The 20,571-nt window shown below is 31.3% G+C and overlaps 1 protein-coding gene and 2 long non-coding RNA genes across 3 annotated transcripts; 1 reads left to right on the top strand and 2 right to left on the bottom strand.

The window, feature by feature from the left end:
- Positions 1 to 9,105: 9,105 nt before the first annotated feature.
- On the bottom strand, positions 9,106 to 11,300 carry LOC145571886 (uncharacterized). The gene is made up of 2 exons (XR_014096645.1): positions 11,243 to 11,300; positions 9,106 to 9,394 (listed from the first exon to the last, which is right to left on the bottom strand). It is a non-coding gene; the product is annotated as an uncharacterized LOC145571886 (long non-coding RNA).
- Positions 11,301 to 12,003: 703 nt separating this feature from the next.
- LOC145571885 (uncharacterized) lies at positions 12,004 to 13,221 on the bottom strand. Its single transcript, XR_014096644.1, has 4 exons — positions 12,998 to 13,221; positions 12,741 to 12,799; positions 12,144 to 12,239; positions 12,004 to 12,046 (listed from the first exon to the last, which is right to left on the bottom strand). It is a non-coding gene; the product is annotated as an uncharacterized LOC145571885 (long non-coding RNA).
- An 816-nt stretch (positions 13,222 to 14,037) lies between these two features.
- Positions 14,038 to 19,876, top strand: LOC145570789 (uncharacterized). Its single transcript, XM_081629928.1, has 5 exons — positions 14,038 to 14,578; positions 16,284 to 16,744; positions 17,013 to 17,631; positions 17,730 to 18,193; positions 19,256 to 19,876. Exons 1-5 carry the CDS (start codon positions 14,038 to 14,040, stop codon positions 19,874 to 19,876), a joined length of 2,706 nt encoding a protein of 901 aa, XP_081486054.1.
- Positions 19,877 to 20,571: the final 695 nt, after the last annotated feature.

Here is a 20,571-nt window from a genome sequence, read left to right as displayed (position 1 = left end):
GTGTCCCCAACCTTGTCCTGTTGCTTAATCAGCTGATCAGTTATAGCTTTTGGTAATAACTCACCCTTTACAACTTTTTCTATGAAATCCTTTTGCTCATATCTGATCGCTAAGTGAAGTATATTTTCTATATCTTCGGTTTGACTCAGAAAGTACTCTTCACTTAAGCCACTTTCTATTTCATTTTTTCGTGCATCCTCCACGAAGCTTACCAGGTTGCTTTCCATGGCAGCATCGCGAAGCTTACTATCCATCACCTCCATGCTGTTTCCTAAGTTTTCCGTGTCTCCCATTTTGTTTTTCATTGCTGAAATGAAACTATAGTTTTTTTTTTTTTTGGTAAAAGAGCAACTCAAAATACAAATGTGAGTTTTAATTGACTTCCCTATTAAATTGGTTTTACGTTCCCATCTTTATTTATACTCCTAGCTGGATACCTTACTTGCTCATTTTCTTACATAATGAGCAAGATTTTATTTTTCAAGGGATCGTAATGTTTAAGATTTTTATTTTTTTGGGGCATTTAAAGAGTTACAAAGGCGGCCGAGTGATGAAAATCAATCTTAGGATCCATTGAAATAAAAAGGGAAACTATAACAAATTAAACTAAGCGATGATCCAGGCCATCACTTTGGTAAAGATTCTAACTTGGATGTAATAATGAGTTAACGATCGTCTATGGATATAATATTTTCACTAATGTTTAGTTCTGTAATTCCATTATACAAAAGAAAAAAAAAGATTTAGTTCCAAATCGGGACACAATTAATTAAATTTCTTAATTTCTTAGTAAGCTTTAGACTTTTACACAATTTAGAATCAATTGAATTGAATTCAGGCCATGTTCAGCAAAATTATAAATTTGACCAACAAAAAATACTACCTCTGATTTTTTTTAGTTATAACTTTGGAATATTTTATATCTCTCAAATAATACCCCATTGCAACTAAAAAAAATCGAAAGTACTAAATAGAAAATCAGTCAATCAAAATTGAGTATAGTGGTAGTCATTCACTAGTAGAAAAATAGAGATTGGAGCCGAGCAATGGCCACCGGTTTTTTAAAAACCGGTGGGGAAAAAATGGGGAAAAATGGGCGGGATTTTGAGGGAAGGGTATTGCCACCAGTTCAAACCGAACCGGTGGGGAAAATATTAATCCCACCGGTTTTGAACTAGTGGCTTTGTTTAAAAAAAAACGCCCCCCTTTATAAACCCTAATGCTAACTCTCTCCTCTCTACAGCCTCTCTCCTCCTTCTCTCCCCTCTCTCCTGCTCTCACTCCTCTAGTTGCGATCTCCCCTCTCTCTCCTACTCTCTCGTCTCACCCCTCTCTCTCCTCTCTCGGCGATCTCCTTCTCTCTCATCGTCCTCCTCTTCTTTCCACTACCACCACCGCCACTACCACCGTCGCCACCAAGACCGACATTAACAACAACACCCTCCGCTTATTTTTGCACTTTTTCTCTCCTCGTGATAAAACCATAGGTTTTTAGGTCAAATTCGACCATGAAAACGTAAACCCAATTTCAAGGTTTTGTGTGGTCGAATGAAGGTATGTGTCTTTTTGTTTTTTTTTTTCATTTTTTCTGTTTTTGTTAATTTTTGGGTTGTTACTTGCGGAGGCGATGGTTTTAGGTGGTTGGTGTGCTGGTTTTAGGTGGGTGGTGGGGTGGTTCGGTCGTTTTAGGTGGGTGGTGGGGTGGTTTGGTCGTTATAGTGGGTGATTGGGTGGTTTTTCGTGGCTGGTGGGTGGTTTTTGGTAGGTGATTGGGTGGTTTTTCATGGCTAGTGGGTGGTTTTAGGTGGTTTGGTCGTGGGTTGTGGGTGGTTTTTTTTTTATTTTTTTATTTTACAGATTTAATTTTTTTGTTAATTTACAATTTTATTTTAATTTTTTTGCAGATTTGAAAAATGATTTTTTTTAATTGTAAATTAACAATTTATTGATGAATATATATGTAATTTATGTATATTATGATTATATTTAAGTGTATCCTGATTTTTAAGTGAAAAAAATAAAAAATAAAAAATAAATTATTTTTTATTGCATAATTGCCACTAGTTAACCGGTGCCAAAAGTAAAGAATTGCCACCGTTTAACCGGTGCCAAATCAAAGAATTGCCAGGTTTTGAACCGGTGGCATTTTTTTTCATTTTTGGCATCCCTCAAATGCCCACTGGTTCAAAACCGGTGACATAGGAGGGTTTTGAACAGGTGGCCATTTTCATTTTTCCATAGTGATTTTAACAATGACTACCATACAATCATTTAGTCATTAGTTCATTACATATTAGTGATATTACATCCCTTCATAAATAAATATTAGTTCATTACATACAATTTTTATACACAAATATGATACAATTTCCTCTCTCTCCCTCTCTCTCTCTCTTTTTTTTTTTTTTTAAAAAAAAAAAATTACTTTTAAAAAATGCTTATACACATTTTGGTACAAATTTTTTTTTTTTTTTTTTAACTTTAAAAAATGCTTTTCACTAGATGATGCCAAACCTACCTAGATGAAAAGTTTATAAACCTCAATTAAGTTTTGGCCTTTTTTTTTATTCTTTTCTTTGTAAACACATGCAATACCATTCTTTTATCTCTTGTAATATTCTTTGGTCAAAAATGAATATTGAATATTACTACACGATATAATGCGTATAAAAATTGATATGACACACCTATTATAGATATTGGCGCATTTCTATGTGGGAGGAGCTTAGAATAATGTACTCCCACAATGGTGTGCCTAAATCACTTTTTTGTGTGTCAAACTATTTTCCAATGCTCATGTTTCTCAAATTTTAATATTTACTTCTTGTAATATTTTTTTTTAATTATTATTATTACATGTCATGTGTCATATATATACTTTTTCCGTATCAACAAATAGTAAAATAGTCCAAAATAAAAAGAAGATAGATTGATCCAATCACGACTTAATTGAAAAAACTTGTGTGGGTCTGTTTTACAATAAACTCGCTACTGACGTTATGTTGAATAATTTGATCCCAATTTTCTCATAGTGACTTTCATTTTTTTAAAAAAAAATTAACCTCTTATGACAACCTTTATAATAACATGATGATTTTTATTTTAATAAGATAACGATTATTATTTTAATATAATGACTTTTTTTTATTAATAATTAAATGATCATATTATCTCTATTATTAATGGTCCCTAATAATTAATTTGAATTAGGTTTATTTAAGAGTGTACGACTTAATGTTTTTCTTTTCAATTGTGCAAGAGCGAGGAGAAATTATATGTTGATCCTAAATATGCATGTGGTAACAACTCTGAGCTCATGAAATGTGGGAGTGTTACAAATGTTATCAAGCAAGATTTTGAGCCATATTTCATAAAATATTTCACTATAAAGTATTATATGTTGCTACATGTAAAATTAAAGGGAACATTCACGATTAATTAAGGTGTAAAACTGTTCCTTCAAAAAAAAAAAATTAAGGTGTTAAACTGTAAACTATACTATACTCCATAGATCTTTAGTTTGACGGTTTGTAAAGTACATTAAAAACAAACACATAAAGAATGATGTTGAACCATTATTCCATTACTATAATTGCAGCAAAGAATATTAAAAGATGATGAATGTTGAATGATCACATGTGGGACATTAAAAAAGCCACAAATACATACATTTGAAGAAATTTTCACTTTTTTTTTAAAAAAAGAGGGAATTTATTAATATTTAATCTGTGCACCAGGGTGCACCATGCACATGGTGCACTTAGTTATAAAAAAAAAAAGGCGGAAAGAACATATAGGTGTTTCAAAAAGAACATATAAGTGTTTGACAAAGAATATGTTTGTGTTTGACAAAGAATATGCATTCCAAAAGAACATAAAGACATTACAAAAAGAACATAATAAAAACTTTATTAAAATTTCATGAAAAATTACACATTAACATAATGTTTTTTTACCACAGATATCAATTCCCCAAAAATAGTTTTTTCTTTCTCTAAAAATTCAACTTTCCATAATAATTTTAATTTTCACTCTCAAAAATCATTTTCAATTCAACTAAAAATATTTCAAGATTTCATTTTCAAATGAAATTTCAAAATTTAAAATTCAAAATCACATATGTTAGAAGAACATAAGTTATAATGTAAAGAACATATAGTTCATACCTAAAGAACACACTAATCAAACTCAAAGAACATACGATAATAAAAATAATTTAAATATATATGATAATAATAAAATAAAATAAAATACAATGTGTGCGTCACTCATTACCTCAAGGAACATACTAGCCAAATTCAAAGAATATATGAGCCAAATTCAAATAACATACTTTGTATTATTGAAACTCAAAAAACATGTTTAATCAATATATATTAAAGAACATAAGTATAAAAGAACATATTATCAAACATATATAGGTATGTTCTTTGTCAAATACGGTATGTTATTTGTTCAACCAAATATGTTATTTTCGCCTTTTTTTATTTATTGGGTGCACAATGCACATGGTACACCCCTGGTGTACTATCCAATTTTCAGAATTTATGATGTTTTCATGCTAGATTGTTAGAAGAATTGAAATGTGTTAGGCATGCAATCGTAGTATACCCTTTTGTTGAAGATTAGTCGCAGGGTAGACTAAGTACGCTACACTTGCCATCATTTGCCACCACACCGCCAACAATAACCGCCGCCACCACCACACAGACAACCAAAGCCATAGATAAATTTTATGCATGCAATAAAAGCCATACTAATCAAACTCTAACTATTATTATTTTTTTTATTTTTTATTTTTTAATAAAAACTCTAACTATTATACAAATATAAAATAATAATACTATAATTTGTTTGTAGAATTTCACATAGATCACCAGGCCATCGTGTTATTAAACTAAATTTGAATGATCAATAAACTCAAACTAATTTAATTAGACAATAATGAATACTACATTATTTTTTCTTATTAATTCAAATCGTGTAATGCGTGGGAAAGTATGTGCAAGGTATCGCATTGCATTGAGTGAGCATAAAAGGTGGAAAAGAGATTATTTCCACCACTTTAATGAGGGAATTCGCATCCCTTTAATTTAAAGAAGGTAAAAATAAAGGTCTGTTCTCATTTACTGAACTGAACTGAACTGTTTATGAGAGAAGGAAATTAGGAAGTGAACTGAAGCTAGAGCTGAAGAGAACAGGCCCTAAGCAGCTAGCTGCTCAAAAATCTAAAGTCAGAAGCTTATTCATTAAAACAAAAACAAAAAAAAAATTAAAGATCATGTTTAAATATATTTGATAATATTTTTTATTCACACGATTATTCAAGGTGATAATAAACACTCGTTACTTTATTAGGGATCGCTAATATATAACTAATATCAAATATTTGTCTTACTCCTTCCAACTCAATTTGATTGTCTGATTTTAAATTTGTATGGTCTTTAAGATGTAATTATGACGATCAATGTCTTTAACTATATATATCAACAAAAATTACAAAAAATTTACATGCTTATATTTTAATATACTAGTCGTTGGAGCACGCGCTACGCGCGTGCCCCCCGACGGTAAGATATGTAAATATCGTGGTATTGTTTGGGTTTTGTAATATTCGTTGTTGTGTTCGGGTTTAATAATTGCAAGGAAACATGAATTTGTAACAAGGAGTAGTAATAAGCTTTCTATGGGGAAATATCTATGAAAAAACAATTATTAAAAGTGAAGTTATCTAGAATTGATTTGAATTAAATTATACCATTGTTTAAGATATTATTTTAAAACGCAATACGATTTCTTATTACCTAAATAAATTTCGAATAGCTTTATTTTAAAATGACTGTGATAAAAAGGAGTAATAAAAAGAAAATGCAATATTAAAGATTAAGGTTATGTAAAATGAATTAAATGTAAAAGATATAGAATTGGATTGTTGTTTTGAAAATGTAGTTTATGAGAATGCACTCATTTGGCAAATAGATCAATGTGTTGACTATTTTAAAATATGTTGCTATGAAAGTAGAAGATGAAGAATTTAGGTGAATGGGAAGACCCTTCACAAAATACATAAGTTTACATGCTATTTAGCTCCTGTTTTATTGACAAACATTTCTATACGTAATTCTGTTTTAGCGTTCATTATTAAGCACATTATTAAGCACTAAAACCTGTGTGAGTTGTACATTACAACTATTTCTCTCATTCTTGACTTTAATTTGTTCATGAAAGACAATATTGAAGGGTGTTCTTCTAACATCAAGGTTATTAGTTGCAAAGAAAGGGCAATGATTAAGTACAACATTCATCTAGATTGGTTGGATCGGTATCTTGATCGATCATGGCTAGCAAAAGTTGATGAATGATGTTCGAAGTATTAGTTAGAGATTACAAAAGGATGTTAATAAGGAAGAAAAGAAAAGAATCAAGTAAGAGCGAGATGAGTTAAGTTGTTTTGGAATGAAGTGACACTATACACACTCTCTCTCTCTCTCTCCTTGGTCTTGTCTCTTCGTTTCCTTTTTTAAATGTTTTATTTTTAATGGCTTTGAAATATATATATGCCGCATTTCTCCCCTTTTACTCATTCCTTCTATTATTGGCCGAAGCTCTTTTTCTCACCATCTTTCTTTCTTTTCTAATCTCTTTTGTTCATGTTCCATCTTTAAAAAGGCCCTAAAATTATAGGTTGCATTTTCTCTCTCCCTCTCAATCCTCCTTCTCCCCTCAACCTCTTTATCTTTCCCAGTTTTCTTCATCTCTCTTTCTTTTTACCTCCACCTCTCTTTTTCTCTCCTAGCCCCCCCTCTCTCTTTTTTCTCTCAAGGCCCTTTTGTCTCTTATCGTTCTATTTCTTTCTCTTTTGACCTCTCCTTCCCTCTCTTAGTCCTCTTTCTCGTTCTTTCTTTCTCTCTTAGGCATATCTCTCTCTCTCTCTCTCTCTCTCTCTCTCTCTCTCTCCCCTTACTCCTATCTCATAGTCCCTCTATCTTTTCCTCTCTATTGGACCTCCTCTATCGCGTCCTCCCTTTCGCTCTCCCCTTCCCTCTCGACTTGCTCTGTCTCTTTTTCAGCCCGTCTTCTCTTTCCCTTCCCTTGGCCTTGTCTCCTTGTTCCGTCTAACTCATTTCTTCTTTTAGCCGAAACTCTTTCTCTTAATCTCCCTTTCTTTTGTAATCCTTCTTGTCCTTATTATATCTTTAAAAAGGCTTTAAAAAATTATACGAAGTATTGCACTTGTTGTCCTTCTACCCTTGGCCTCTTTATCTTTCTTAGCTTTTCTCGATCTCTCTCTTTCTTTCGGTGCCCCATATTTCTTTTTCTCTCCCACCTCCCCGCTCTCTCTAGGCCCTTTTATCTATTTTTGTGTAACTGCTTTCTGTTTTGACTCATCTCTCCCTCTTTTATCCCTCTTTCTCTTTTCTCCTAACTCCTCTCTCATGGCCCTACTTTCTTTCACTGTCTTCTAGACCTCCTCTCTCCGATCCTCCCTTTGGCTCTTTCTTCCGGCACGCTCTGTCATTTTTTCGACCCGCGTTCTATCTCTTGACCCTTGTTTTCCCAGGTTCCTTCCCCCCTCTCTCCCTCACTCCTATTTCTCCCTTATCTCCCTCTATCCCTCTCTCATCCTCTCCTTCTCCTTCTCACTCTCTCTTCCCATCTCCCTCCATCCCCATCTCTTTTTAAAGCTAATTACTACTATGGTTATATAGACAATTTTTTTTTTTTAAAAGAGCACTTATTGATGGATCTAGCATGATCCTTGTAAAATGTTTGTGTACTATGTAGTGCTACAAATGTTAAGTTATTTTAGTGGTGTCCGTAGTTATTGTAATTGTTTAAATATTTAATCAAAACATACTAATTTATCAAAATTTAAACATATGTACATATAATCAAGGTGTTAGGGTCGTTATTGAATTGTATGTTGTTTTCTTTTGAACATCTTACTTAAAGACGACATCATTATAAATCTAAAACAAAATATACTATATATGATTAAATTTAAAACAAAATATACTATATATGATTATAAATTTAAAACAAAATATACTATACGAAGTATATGTTTTCTTTTGACTCATCTCTCCATCTTACTTGTTTATGGTGTGCTTACAAGAAAAATCTATGATTAAGTTGAAGGCAAATATTGAGACAATAATCAACCTTAATTTTAAATAGTTTTACAAGAATATACAAATATTAGACTATTATATAATAAGCCTAGATAAGAATTGTGAAAGGACACGTTGAATAGAACTCTGGTGAAAAACATCTTGGTTGTTGTAATCCTGATACAATTTTAAAAAAAATCCATTTAAGAAACATGATATAACCATACTATATATGTTAGGTTGATCACATCTAGTCATCTAATTAGCTTAGCTGATTATATCAAATAACTAATCACATCAATCTTTTAATTTGATCATATAATTTGATAGATGTAAGAGCATTTGAAATTTGATTAATAATTTTAGTAGTTTTATACCTATGCAGTGGATACAGTGGATGCTACTCTATATCTTTAATACTTTTCTCTGTAATAATATCCCTAAAATGTTACTCTTAAAGCATACTATAAAGTCAAGATATTCCAAAAAGCAGACTTAAAATTTAAACTTATCCTTATCACCACTACCTTCTTACTCCCATCCTCCTCTCTAACTTTTATTTTATGGGTAGAACAATTCAACACATGAGGTATTTTTATTATGCAAGCTGAAGTTTTTTGTTAATTTTATGCCAATTTTGACTACAAACTAAACTCTCAAAGGTCCAAATTGACTCTCAAAACCTTATTTATATAACTTTTATTTTTTTTATATCATTATTTATAATAGGAATAGTTGTGTTATAAGTAGGTAAGCATTTTTACAAATAAGATAAGTTGCATGGAAAATACTCGTATGTATACAAGGGAAAAACGAAAATAAGAATATATGAGTGCATTGGAAATGCCTTGCGAAAGGTATGGATTTGTATGCCTATAATCCTCTTTTAGGAGCTCATCTCAAAGAAATAAAAGTCAAAACATTGGAATTAAAAAAATACTCGTATTTTATAATCTTTGGATATTATCGGATTTCAGGAATAATTACACCTACATACAATGTAATTTGCCTATTTGAGTAGCAAAACATCAGTCAGACACAAATACATTAACTTCATAGAGTCCTTTGGTTGTCTATCTTCTGCTCTAATAATCATCTACAAACAACAGCTGGGTCTAAGTAACCTCCAAACAACAGCTGAAACCGCTCCAATAACCATGACCAAGACAAGGAGGTCAAATCCACCACCAATGCCAACTGCTACACTTGGGCCTGAGGTACAAAATGAAAACAGTGACCAACCCCATCCACCATAGAATGGATACCAGGGCCAAGTGGTGGAGCTGCAAGTGGATTCACATAAAAATAAATAAATTTTTTTTAAAAAAAAAAAAAAAAAAACACACACACACATGCATTCTAATTAAAAATTTGTATTGTTGAACTTTCTTTATCGATATCCTATACTACCTCCAATATTAATTTCTTCTTTGGATAATACTAATGTTAACTACTATAGATACATTTTTCGATTAAAATATTAATCACATTAATACAACCAGCTGCAAGACAAATAATAAGTAGAGCATATCCCGACATCTAAATGTTCCAAAAGACAACTGTAGCATACTATAAGAAATCACACAATAAGCATTCTACAGAAAATTGTGGGTCTTCCCATGAGAGCCTGTGCGAGCAGCCATAAGAAAATGCATGCCAATAACTAACCAAAAAGGCATAACATATACAAGCAATAACCAAGTTCATTATCTATCATGCTTGCTAAAAAGAATAATGTGCTGCCAATTTCTCTAATCTAAATATAAATGTACTGTATAAAGCAAAGCATAAGAAGATGAGAGGTTTTACCAAAGCAGTATATCTTAAGAAACAAACCCAAAACCAATTCATAAAACCCACTAACAGCAATATTCTAGAATTGGAAAAAAAAGGAGGGGGGGGGGGATGGGAATTTATAAAGAACCAGAGAAGCATCTTGGCACTCCAAAGATTTCCTGCGCATGACTATACTTAAAATTATCTCAACATGAAAATAGATAAAAGTAATTAACTTCATTTTTTCTATAGCTTTAATTTTATTGTTAAGGACATGCATCAAAGTAACTATAAAGCCCAACCATCTTCATGAAACAATGAAGGAAAAAACAAAGTTAATTATTATAGCATTCATATTAGTCTAAATGTTCTGAAATATGCAAGTCTATAAATTCTTTCTTTAAGCTTGATAAGGATACTTGTAATATTTGATTTAATATGTAAGCCCCAATATAATCTTCACACAATCACACTTCTATTTTCTGCTCTTCTCCCCCCTATATAATCAGCCTTCTATGTGCTTTATCCCTTTTGTTTGTTTCTATAGTCTACACCCATTTCTAAAAATTTAATTCATAATAAACAAAATGTTAAAATCTATTTTCTTTTTTACTCTAAAAGATAGTTACACAAATATATTAAATAAATAAAATATTTTCTTTTTTACTCTAGGATTAGTAGATTTCTTAACCAAAACACATCGCAATCGTTAAAATCTATTTATTTATTTATTTTTTTTTGCTATAGGCATAGCCAATGAAAATTTGGGATGGTCCTCTCAACACTATACCTTGTTATCCTACTCCATCTTTTCTTTGCAATAGAAAATAAATAGTAAGTAAATATGATAAAGGAGGTTCGTAAATCGTAAAACAAGCGTATATAAACATACTATGTAACACATAGCCACAAATGATAATTAGCAAAGTGGGGATGACAAATTTGAATTCATTTTCAACCATCAATGCCTAGAATAAGCTTAAAAGGAAAAGTCCCCCTAAGTAGACAGCTCCTTGCTTCTTGCATATTTTCATAAGCTTAGCCGCTTGAGCATTACTTAAAAGAAGCCTTCTAAAGCAAAGCACATAGGCAAAAACAAAAAAGCTACCTAGGCATTAAAAAGGTACCTGAATCACAAATGTTCTCTGAAAAGGGCTCTTATCAGTGTTAAGGGGTGCACAATAGAAAACAAATTAACATTAATCCAACAACCACAACTCAATATAAAGAATGATCAATACATTGGATCTCAAATTCATTGATTAGCCAAACAATCGTCTAGGCAGGGATCACAATTATTAGAATTAGGTTTCTGGTAACATTTCTATTTCGCATAAAAGCACGAAGTCACTCACAGAGTTCAAGCTTCTCTGAGATTATCTTTGATCTTCTCGATCTCCTCCTCTTTTTCCCCTAGAACTTAACGAAGCAGGCGAGCAAGCGAGAGACCGAGAACTACAACTCAGTTGGGCTGGGCTGATAGATTTGAGCAACTGTGCATTAAAAAATATAAAAGGCATTTGCATACAACCTATACAAAATCCTACAAACACAACAATCAAATAGATTCAAACTTTAACATTTCACTTATTCATTGACACGTATATTCCTATTTTCTAGAACAGTAAACCAACCTCAGAAGAACAAAAGGTAATAAAATAAATAGCAAATTTTCAACCAAATTTAAAACAGATTATCAATACTATTGAATGTAAGAAAGAAATCTAAAATAACACAAGCATCACTAACTCAACCCTATTACAACTATAAAATTAGTCATAATCACACTAAACTTAGATCTTAATCAACCCCCCCCCCCCCCCCCCCAACCAAATTAATAATACTAATTAAAATTAGAACTCAAAAGTGAAAGGAGAGAAAATAATACCTGGAGATCAGAGATAACGGCATCGAAGAATCAACAAATTACCTGTTAAGCTGCTTCAATGGAGAGAGAAGATCAGAAGTTACTTCAGTTGATTTAACATAAGAACACATAATAATAAACAAAATTCCAAACCGAATTCAACAATAACGGTGCAAATAAACCCAAATATAAGGAATACCTCCATAGCTTTCTCCTGAAATGTAAAATTATCTCCTCTTATAGTGTGGGAACCGTTCGAACCACTCCAACAGAAACTTCAAGGAGTCCTGAGCTGAGATCCATACAAAGAACAGTCTACAACCATAAATGATTCTATTTTTTAAAGAATATAAAAGTCCACGTCATATATGTTAAAAGCAGAGTAATACCTGTTCTTTTGTCTCCATGAGATAGCAAATCAGATGTAGTGTTGGAATATGAAAAGCCAACTCCAGCAGGAAAATCCAGAAACAAAATATTGGCAACTGCATAAAAAGCAAATGATTTTAAAAAGAGCCCCCTTCAAGATCAATATAGCACAAGACCGTACCTGTTCCTAATGATCATACATTTAACATTGATCATCCAGAAAGGAAAAGATATTTTATGTCTCTTAAAATGTATTGGTTGATCTCCCTGTTGCATTAATGGCGGATATTCAGTGTGAACCAACTCTTGACTTCTTGCATTGGGCGTTTATTGATTATAGAGGGAAAATAAAAAAGTTTACTTGTTGATAAGTGATAACCATTATAAAGGGTAACTAACAACAAAACACTTCATCAATGTGCATTATAACCACTCAAAACTCTCACCAATTCACTTGCCAATTTACCAAAAACAATTCGAAGTTTACAATTCAAATTTCTCAACCAATCAAAGTAAAATTCCATCAATTCCACAAAACACAAACAAACATCAACAATATCAGAAAATTTTTCTAGAAATTAAATAAATTGAAAAAAAGACCGAACATCCCATAATACCTGAGTACATTCACCTCAAACTCGAGTCCATCAAACCTTGCTCCATCTTCTCCTTCCGCCTATTTTAGAGCAAAAATAGAGAAACAGGAGGACAAGAAAAAAAGCAAAAAAAAAAAAAAAACGGAAAAAAAAGGAGAAATAAACAAACAAAAAAAGAGTCAAGATTCATATACTCCATAAAAGGTAAAATCTAATTGAAGAGAAGAGATGAAATTGGATCAATTAGAACAAGAAAGAGAGAAGAGAGATAATTATACCTGGAGATCAGGAAATCATCTTCCTCAACCTAGAACAAGAAAGAGAAAGGAACCTTAGCAACCGCGTCGCCGAAACCGGAAAAATCGAAACACTGAGAAGAATCGAAGCCCCATAACCATCATCGAAGGGATTGATGATCGGTGGTTTTGAGCTCATTGCCATTGCTGTTGAAGGAAAACATATTTTCTCTCTCTAGGTTTCTCTCTCCTTGTTCCCCTGAATACTCTCAGCCTTTTTTCTGAGATGAGAAGAAACAGAGCAAAGGGAGTAGGAAAGTCGGTGAGGATTCAAAGGGCAATTTCAGAATTTCATTATATTCGGGGGTGTTAGTGTAATAACACCAGAAGTTACTGTTACTAAGTTCCCATTTTTATAAGGGTTATATATATATATATATATATATATATATATATATATATATATATATATATATATATTAATGTGAGTTTTTTGTCAACATTTTAAAATTTTGACTATAAAACATGAAAATGGGACTATTATATTGAAACAGAAGAAGTGTGATTTTGTCATTAGTATGAAACTTGGTATTTATTTTTCAAGTTTAGAGTATTAATTGTTTATCAGTCTAGAAATTTACTTTATACTAAAATAAATTGATTGAATAATTAAAAAAAAAAAAAAAAAAAAAAAAAAAAAAAAAAAAAAAAAAAAAAAAAAAAACACTTTTTAGCTTTTAAGCATGCATGGGGTCTGCCGCCCAAGCTTTTAGCTCTTATAATATTCGTTGCCCCATAAACAATCATTGAATATTACTACACCATATTCACCATTTATAAATTCTTGAAGTAATAGTTTTAGTCCTTTATAGATTCATTCCTAAAGTGGAAGCTTATTCATTAAAAAAGAAAACAAAGGATTAAAGGTGATGAGTAGGGCACTAGGGTTGTGTAACAAGTAGTAATAGTTACGGAATTACTTGTTATAAAATGAGAACGTGAAACCATTTGTAATAAACTACCTAAACAATTTTTAAAAAGGCAAGAGTCTGTTGAATTATCAGTGTAATTTGATAATAATAATGGACACTGAGCTTTACAATGCCGCAAAAATAGGTGATGTAAACTTCCTAAACCATGTACGAAATAAAGAAATTGAGAGTGGCAGTTATGAGTATTTTCTTAAACAAACCTCACACAAAAATAACATCCTTCACATAGCTGCTAGACGAAAGAAATTCGAGTTTATAAAAGTAGTGTTAAAGGGCTTAATATCTAAAAAAGCCATTAATATACTGATAAATCAAAGGAATGAGAATGGAAACACCCCTGTCCATGTTGCCGCTGAGGTCGGCAACTTGGACATCTTTGATTATTTGTACGGGCAGCCGGTCTATGTGTGCGGGCAGTCGGTCCACGAAGAGGGGAAGGAGTCGGTCCAGGAAGAGGGGAAGGTGCTCTGGATACAAAATACAAAGGGAAATATGCCATTACATGTTGCACTTATCAATGGCAACGTTGATGTTGCTTCATGTTTGATAGAGATGCATCCTGACATGGTCTATGTTAAGACCTTTGCTCAAGAGACACCCCTTCATCTTGCAACTATACACCAACCTATTGGTAAGTAGGAACTTATCCTATTTCTTTTTATATATAACAATTTTATTTTTGTAATATATTCTAGTTTGACATATTAAGTAATTTATATTTGAATAATTAACAATGCAAAGTCATGATGAATATATATTTTGTTAGATGTCTTTTTAATGTGTATTTATATAACATTAATTTTTTATAATTTCATATATATTTTGTTAATCATATACTCTTTATCTATGAAAATGTTAATTTTCAAATATATATATATATCTAAATTATATATACTCACACGGAGTAATCACGTACTACTACGGTATAAAGGTTGATTATCCTAAAATATTAATAAAAAAATTTAAAAAAAAAAAAAAACCCTTGATGAAGTCATGAAGTATTTTGCGTGTACAATATAGAAAATTTATTATTTTACTTATAATATTACTATTATAGATTATTTCAAAAATCAATACTTAAACTTAAATTTCTAACACATAATTTGAGATTGTGAAAAACTAGCTAGACAAAAACAAATTTATTTCACTTCTATTTATTAACCACATAAATCAGAGACATTAGTCCAAAATATTCCTATACTCTACTATATATAGATGTAATTTTTACAATAAAACCAAAGATTGAATAGAAGATTAAAATTTTTATTCACAATTACAAAATAAAGTAGCATTTTTTTTTTTAGTAAAAAAATTAGATATTAGTGACCTAGTAGGTGCAAATTATAAAATTGGTGATAAAAAATTACAATTAGAATATAGGAGCTAGTATGCTACAAATAATAAAGAAAATTTTAATATCTACATGATTATCTATATAGACCATATTAGCCATATAACTTCACGGTCAAACTATGACATCCTTTAGATTTTGTTTACAGATCGATATGATAGAAATCCGATTAGTTCACAAATTTAAGTAAGAATCATCCTATCAATAGTATGATTATTAAAAGTAAAAGTACAGAAATAATGTATATTTGTCCGTGCATCAATGGTAGAAAGTATAAGAAATGATAATTAGCAAATATTCCCTCTGTCCCATAATACATGACACAGTCATATATTTTGCACACATGTCAATGTATTAGTTTGACTTTATTTTTATATAATTAAAAATTATTGAAAATTATTTTAAAAATTATATTATGAAACTTTATATTAAAACCTATTTAACAACATATTTATAATAAAATATATTTTTATTATGTTAGAACAAAATTATGGTCAAACCTAATGCATAAATAGTGAAAAAAAGTCTAACGTCTCATATATTATGAGACAGAGGGAGTATATATGAAAGGAATCGATTCATAATTTTTATCATCATTTTATTAAATAAAAATATGAATTGGGTGCCACATACCCACATCGCACCAATCCGGATCATGAATATCCTTATGTATACCAACGGGCTATATTGGTGTTTTAATTTCCTAAACTTTATAAAAAAAAATTGTCCCCTAACAAATGCAGTTTATTTTGTTGGAATATTTGCTTCAAATTGTTAGTGGTTAGTTAACTCCTAATATTAGTGGAGTCATAATAGTAATGGGTTAGTTTAGTGGGGGGTTAATGTTAGCATGATCACATAGGATCATGTTCTTTATTTTTAGTTTCAAATGATTGAATACAACTTTTATTATTCTTTCCCTTCTTTTATCTCTCTATTATAATTTTAACATATATAATTGCATCTAATTTGTTGTAATCAATAGATGTAGCTATCAAGGGAAAAGAAGCTACATGTTTGGCATATCTCGACATGATAAAACTTCTGCTAGAGAAAGACAGTTATGTCTCATGTATGCGCGATGCAAGGGGGTCAACTCCTCTACATAACGCTGCATCAATCACCTCAGCATACAATCTACAGATCATTAAACTCATAATTGATCACTGCCCGCAGTCTGCGGAGTTGTGTGATGGCTCAAGCAAGACCGTCTTACACCTTTTGAAAACAATACCGAGCTACAAAGAAGGCAAATACTTGCTTGGGATTACAGAAATATTTGATCTCAGGAATCATCAGGATGACCAAGGAAACACACCATTACACACGGCTGCAATGAATATGAACTTTAACATGGTGCGAGTTCTTTCGGATTCCGACACCAAACAGAGCATAAGAAATAATAATGGAATATCCGCTGCATCTATAATTCAGGAACAATATGAGGTATGACCCATAGCTGCAAATTAAAAAAAAAAAAAAAAAAAAAAAAAAAAATCCATTATTATTGTCTTAATTTACATGCAGCTTTTCATGATCACTACCTAACCTAGCCCCACATATAGCCCCACATATGCATTATATTTACTCCCTCCGTTTTTTTTTAATGCATCACTTGAGATTTTAAGGCCAATATTAGGTAAAAACCATCTAAAATCTTAGGAAACATTGTATTAGTTAATGTTATTAATATTGTCTATATGATGTCATGCAGACGGTCATGGAGAAATACCAAATGACAATGGAGGTATGTGAAGCAATAGAGAGGGTGAATATAAGCTTTTTAAAGGAAAGACTTCATAGCTTAGGAAATAATTTCCTATTCTCACGGGATTCCAATAGGAGGAATGTCCTTCATAAATTGATGCACATAAATGAGGGAGCTGAAATTGTAGTTTTTGAATTCGTTGATTTCATCCAACAAGTTCTTGAAAGCTTTCCAACTTTCATGAGTCAAGTAGACATTAACGGTAACACTCCGCTTCATATACTTATGCAAAATTCTCCAGACACCACAATCCATGTCCCTTTGGAGTCAGGTGATCATTGCTTTTTTTCATTATCGGAATCAGAACTTGTGTCAAAGATTTTAGAGATATGTTGTGACCATTTTGATAGAAATAAAGAAGAGGCTAGGAAAAAAGGAATTCATTATGAGCGGCCATGGTTGGTGCAAAACATGGAAGGCAATACACCCCTTCATGAAGCACTCATAGTAAATCATAATGCAATGGTGGTGGAGAAATTATTAGAGTTGGATATCAAAATTGTTGCTAAGTTGAGGAACAAGCTTAATGAGACACCTCTTCATCTTGCAGCTGGATGTTCTTTGTGTAAGTCGTCACTAATTAACATTTTCTCTACTACTTTCCTTCAATTGAAAGAAATATATAACTCGTTTGCTATCAATATTATTTATTTGGCTGATTAGACTCGGATCTAGCAAAAGAGGGCGGAGTCATACAAGCATTGGCAAACGCAAATGAAGAAGCGGTCTATACTTATGACAAAAATGGTCTAACACCTCTTTTAAGGGCAGCTCAACATGGTAATTTGGATACGATTTCAAGATTGTATAAGGATTTCCAATATGCAGCACCTATGCCAGATGAAAAATATGGACAGACATTGTGGCACCTATTGGTGAAACGTTCAGCATACACTACTTGGCACCTTATCAAAGCACATCCAGATTTAAGAGATCACCTTATATTCAAAGACTATGAGGGAAACACTCCGTTACATCTGGCTATTCAAGGTAGACGCTATGATCATGCAGTTCATTTTCTTGGAGATATGAATACTGAACAGAAGAAAGCTCTTCTAGAACAAGAGAATGATGCTGGTGAAACTCCTGGCGATATAATAAGATCCTCTAAAGAGATTCCCCCTCTTGTAAGTGTTTTTTTTTTTTTTTTTTTAAAACTTCCACCATTTTCATTTACAATTTTTTTAATACATGTTACCAAAAGTAGGAATTCAATTGGCTTACAAAACACAAGGAGAAAATTACTTCCTCACTTCCTCTATTTTAAAACTCTACCCTTCAAATTATAATAGCTAATTAAATAATATGAGTTACCATGATGTATGTGGGTTATTAATTAAATGAAAAAATGGGGAACTCTCTTAAATAAGTAGAATTTTTCTAATAATTAAAACAAAAGAATATGAGTTACTTAAATGACAAATAGGGTTGTTTATTTTTTTTTTCACAGCTCAATATTACTTGTATAATGAATTTGAATCACTTTTATGGGGAAATGAAGTTACTCTTACTAATAAAAAAAATTGAGATTACTTATACAAAAATAAGGACTACTCTTATAAACCAAATAATGGCCATACACAAGACTTACTGAAATTTTATAAATCTTATTAGAACTTATTTATTTAAAAATTAAGCTTGGTATCTCAAGGATCAAATCTCATTTACGCCACTACTTATATGACACTTTATAAAATCATTCCAAATAAAAAAAATCCTCAAACTAGGAACAAGATGACTTCATATATATAATGAAATCTTTCTAAGATCAATTGTAACATTTAAAGTTTCACAACTTACATATATAATTATTGTATTTAATAAATTATCTTCAGTAGTAAGAATTAACAAATGTCAACATTTTAAAAGTATATCAAACTAAATTTAATAAATAAAAAAAATAAATAAAAAATAAAATAAAAACTCGCAAGAGTATATATATTTTTCACAAGTATAAATCTTTAAAGAAGATCACTGAAGGGCTTTTGAATTATGCAAAAAAGTCAAATGTTGTAATTAAAACGAAACAAAGAAAGTGAATTTATGTGCCTTATATGTTTTTATTTAATTAATTGCTTACGGCATTGTATTGTGTACTATAGATTATATTATTTGTATTGTGATTCACAATTTTTATGTACTGCTTCAACTACAAGAATAACTCACCTCAATTTCTTCGTTCACTGCAGTTCAGTAATATTATAAATAAAGAACCTGAATTTATAGGTTATCGAAGTGTGTACGGTGTTGCTGCTGATGATATGGAAGATTATGTGAACACGGTCGGCGTAATAGCAGCACTTCTAATGACAGTAACGTTCACAGCAGCATTTTCTGTTCCTGGTGGACTAATCCAAGAAACTGACAATAAAAGAACTAAAGGGACTCCAATTCTTGTTGATGAAGCAGCATTTCAGGTCTTTATGTTCTTTGACATATTGACAATGTGTCTATCAACAATGGTCTTATTTTGTCTTCTTTGGATCCTGGCTGCTGACAATAAGCATAACTCACTAAAGTTAATGGATTCCTGCATCTTCTTGCTCTCAATATCATTCAATACAACTCTTTGGACATTTATGGCAGCAGTGTATGCTACAACAATCCATGTTAAACCCTGGATCGCTATCTACACTTTGGTAATATGCCCTTTGCTAACACTACTCATGCAAAAATATATGGTTGTTAAGTATGTTGGACCTATTGGTCCATTTTTGTCTTTTTATATGACAAAGGTATATAACCATGTATCTAAATGTGTTAATCATGTATTTAAATGTGTTAGAGATATGATATATCCGAAAATATAGTATATATATATTTTCCGATATATCATATCTCTAACAAAATGGCCCATGTTGATGCGTATGTATTTATGCATTTAGTTTAAGTCTTTTGAATTAAAGACTCGGTTTTTAAACGTTTCTTATAATTTTAATGATATGATTATTGTGTGATTATATTATAGTTGTATGTATTATGAACTTTAATGAAACAAGGATAAAAACCCAAGGCTCGATTGGTTGAGAGGTGGCACTTGAAGACTTGGTCAAGAATCACATTTAGCACAACGACAAGGTTTAACAAACCACAAATTATATAAGTTTACATTTTTATTTTCTTCAAAATAATGTAAACACCATATCTGATTTTTATTAACTTTTAACCACGCTGTATTTATAAGCAAAACAATGAGTCTGATAATTGTGTGGAGCCAATCATAATCCAGCTAGGAAGCTAACCCTAACTTGTAAAGATAATATTTTGTAAATATAGTCTTTAAAATTAATCCATCTTCGGTCTACTAACCAAATTAATTAAGAAATATATCCTAAAAAATTCATCGGCCACTGCACCTAATAACAAAATAAAAAGAACTAACATCAAAATAAACTCCTAATAAGGCCTAAATAAAAAAAAAACTCTTTCATGTGAAACATAAAATAAGCAATAACCTATTATCAATATATTTCACTTATTTCCGGTCTAATAAGTTCAATTAAGT

This window comes from Chenopodium album, chromosome 12 (assembly GCF_948465745.1).
Source record: "Chenopodium album chromosome 12, dcCheAlbu1.1, whole genome shotgun sequence".
Lineage (NCBI taxonomy): Eukaryota > Viridiplantae > Streptophyta > Magnoliopsida > Caryophyllales > Amaranthaceae > Chenopodium > Chenopodium album.
Note: the sequence above shows the minus strand (reverse complement) of the source record. Positions and strands in the feature narration are given on the sequence as shown.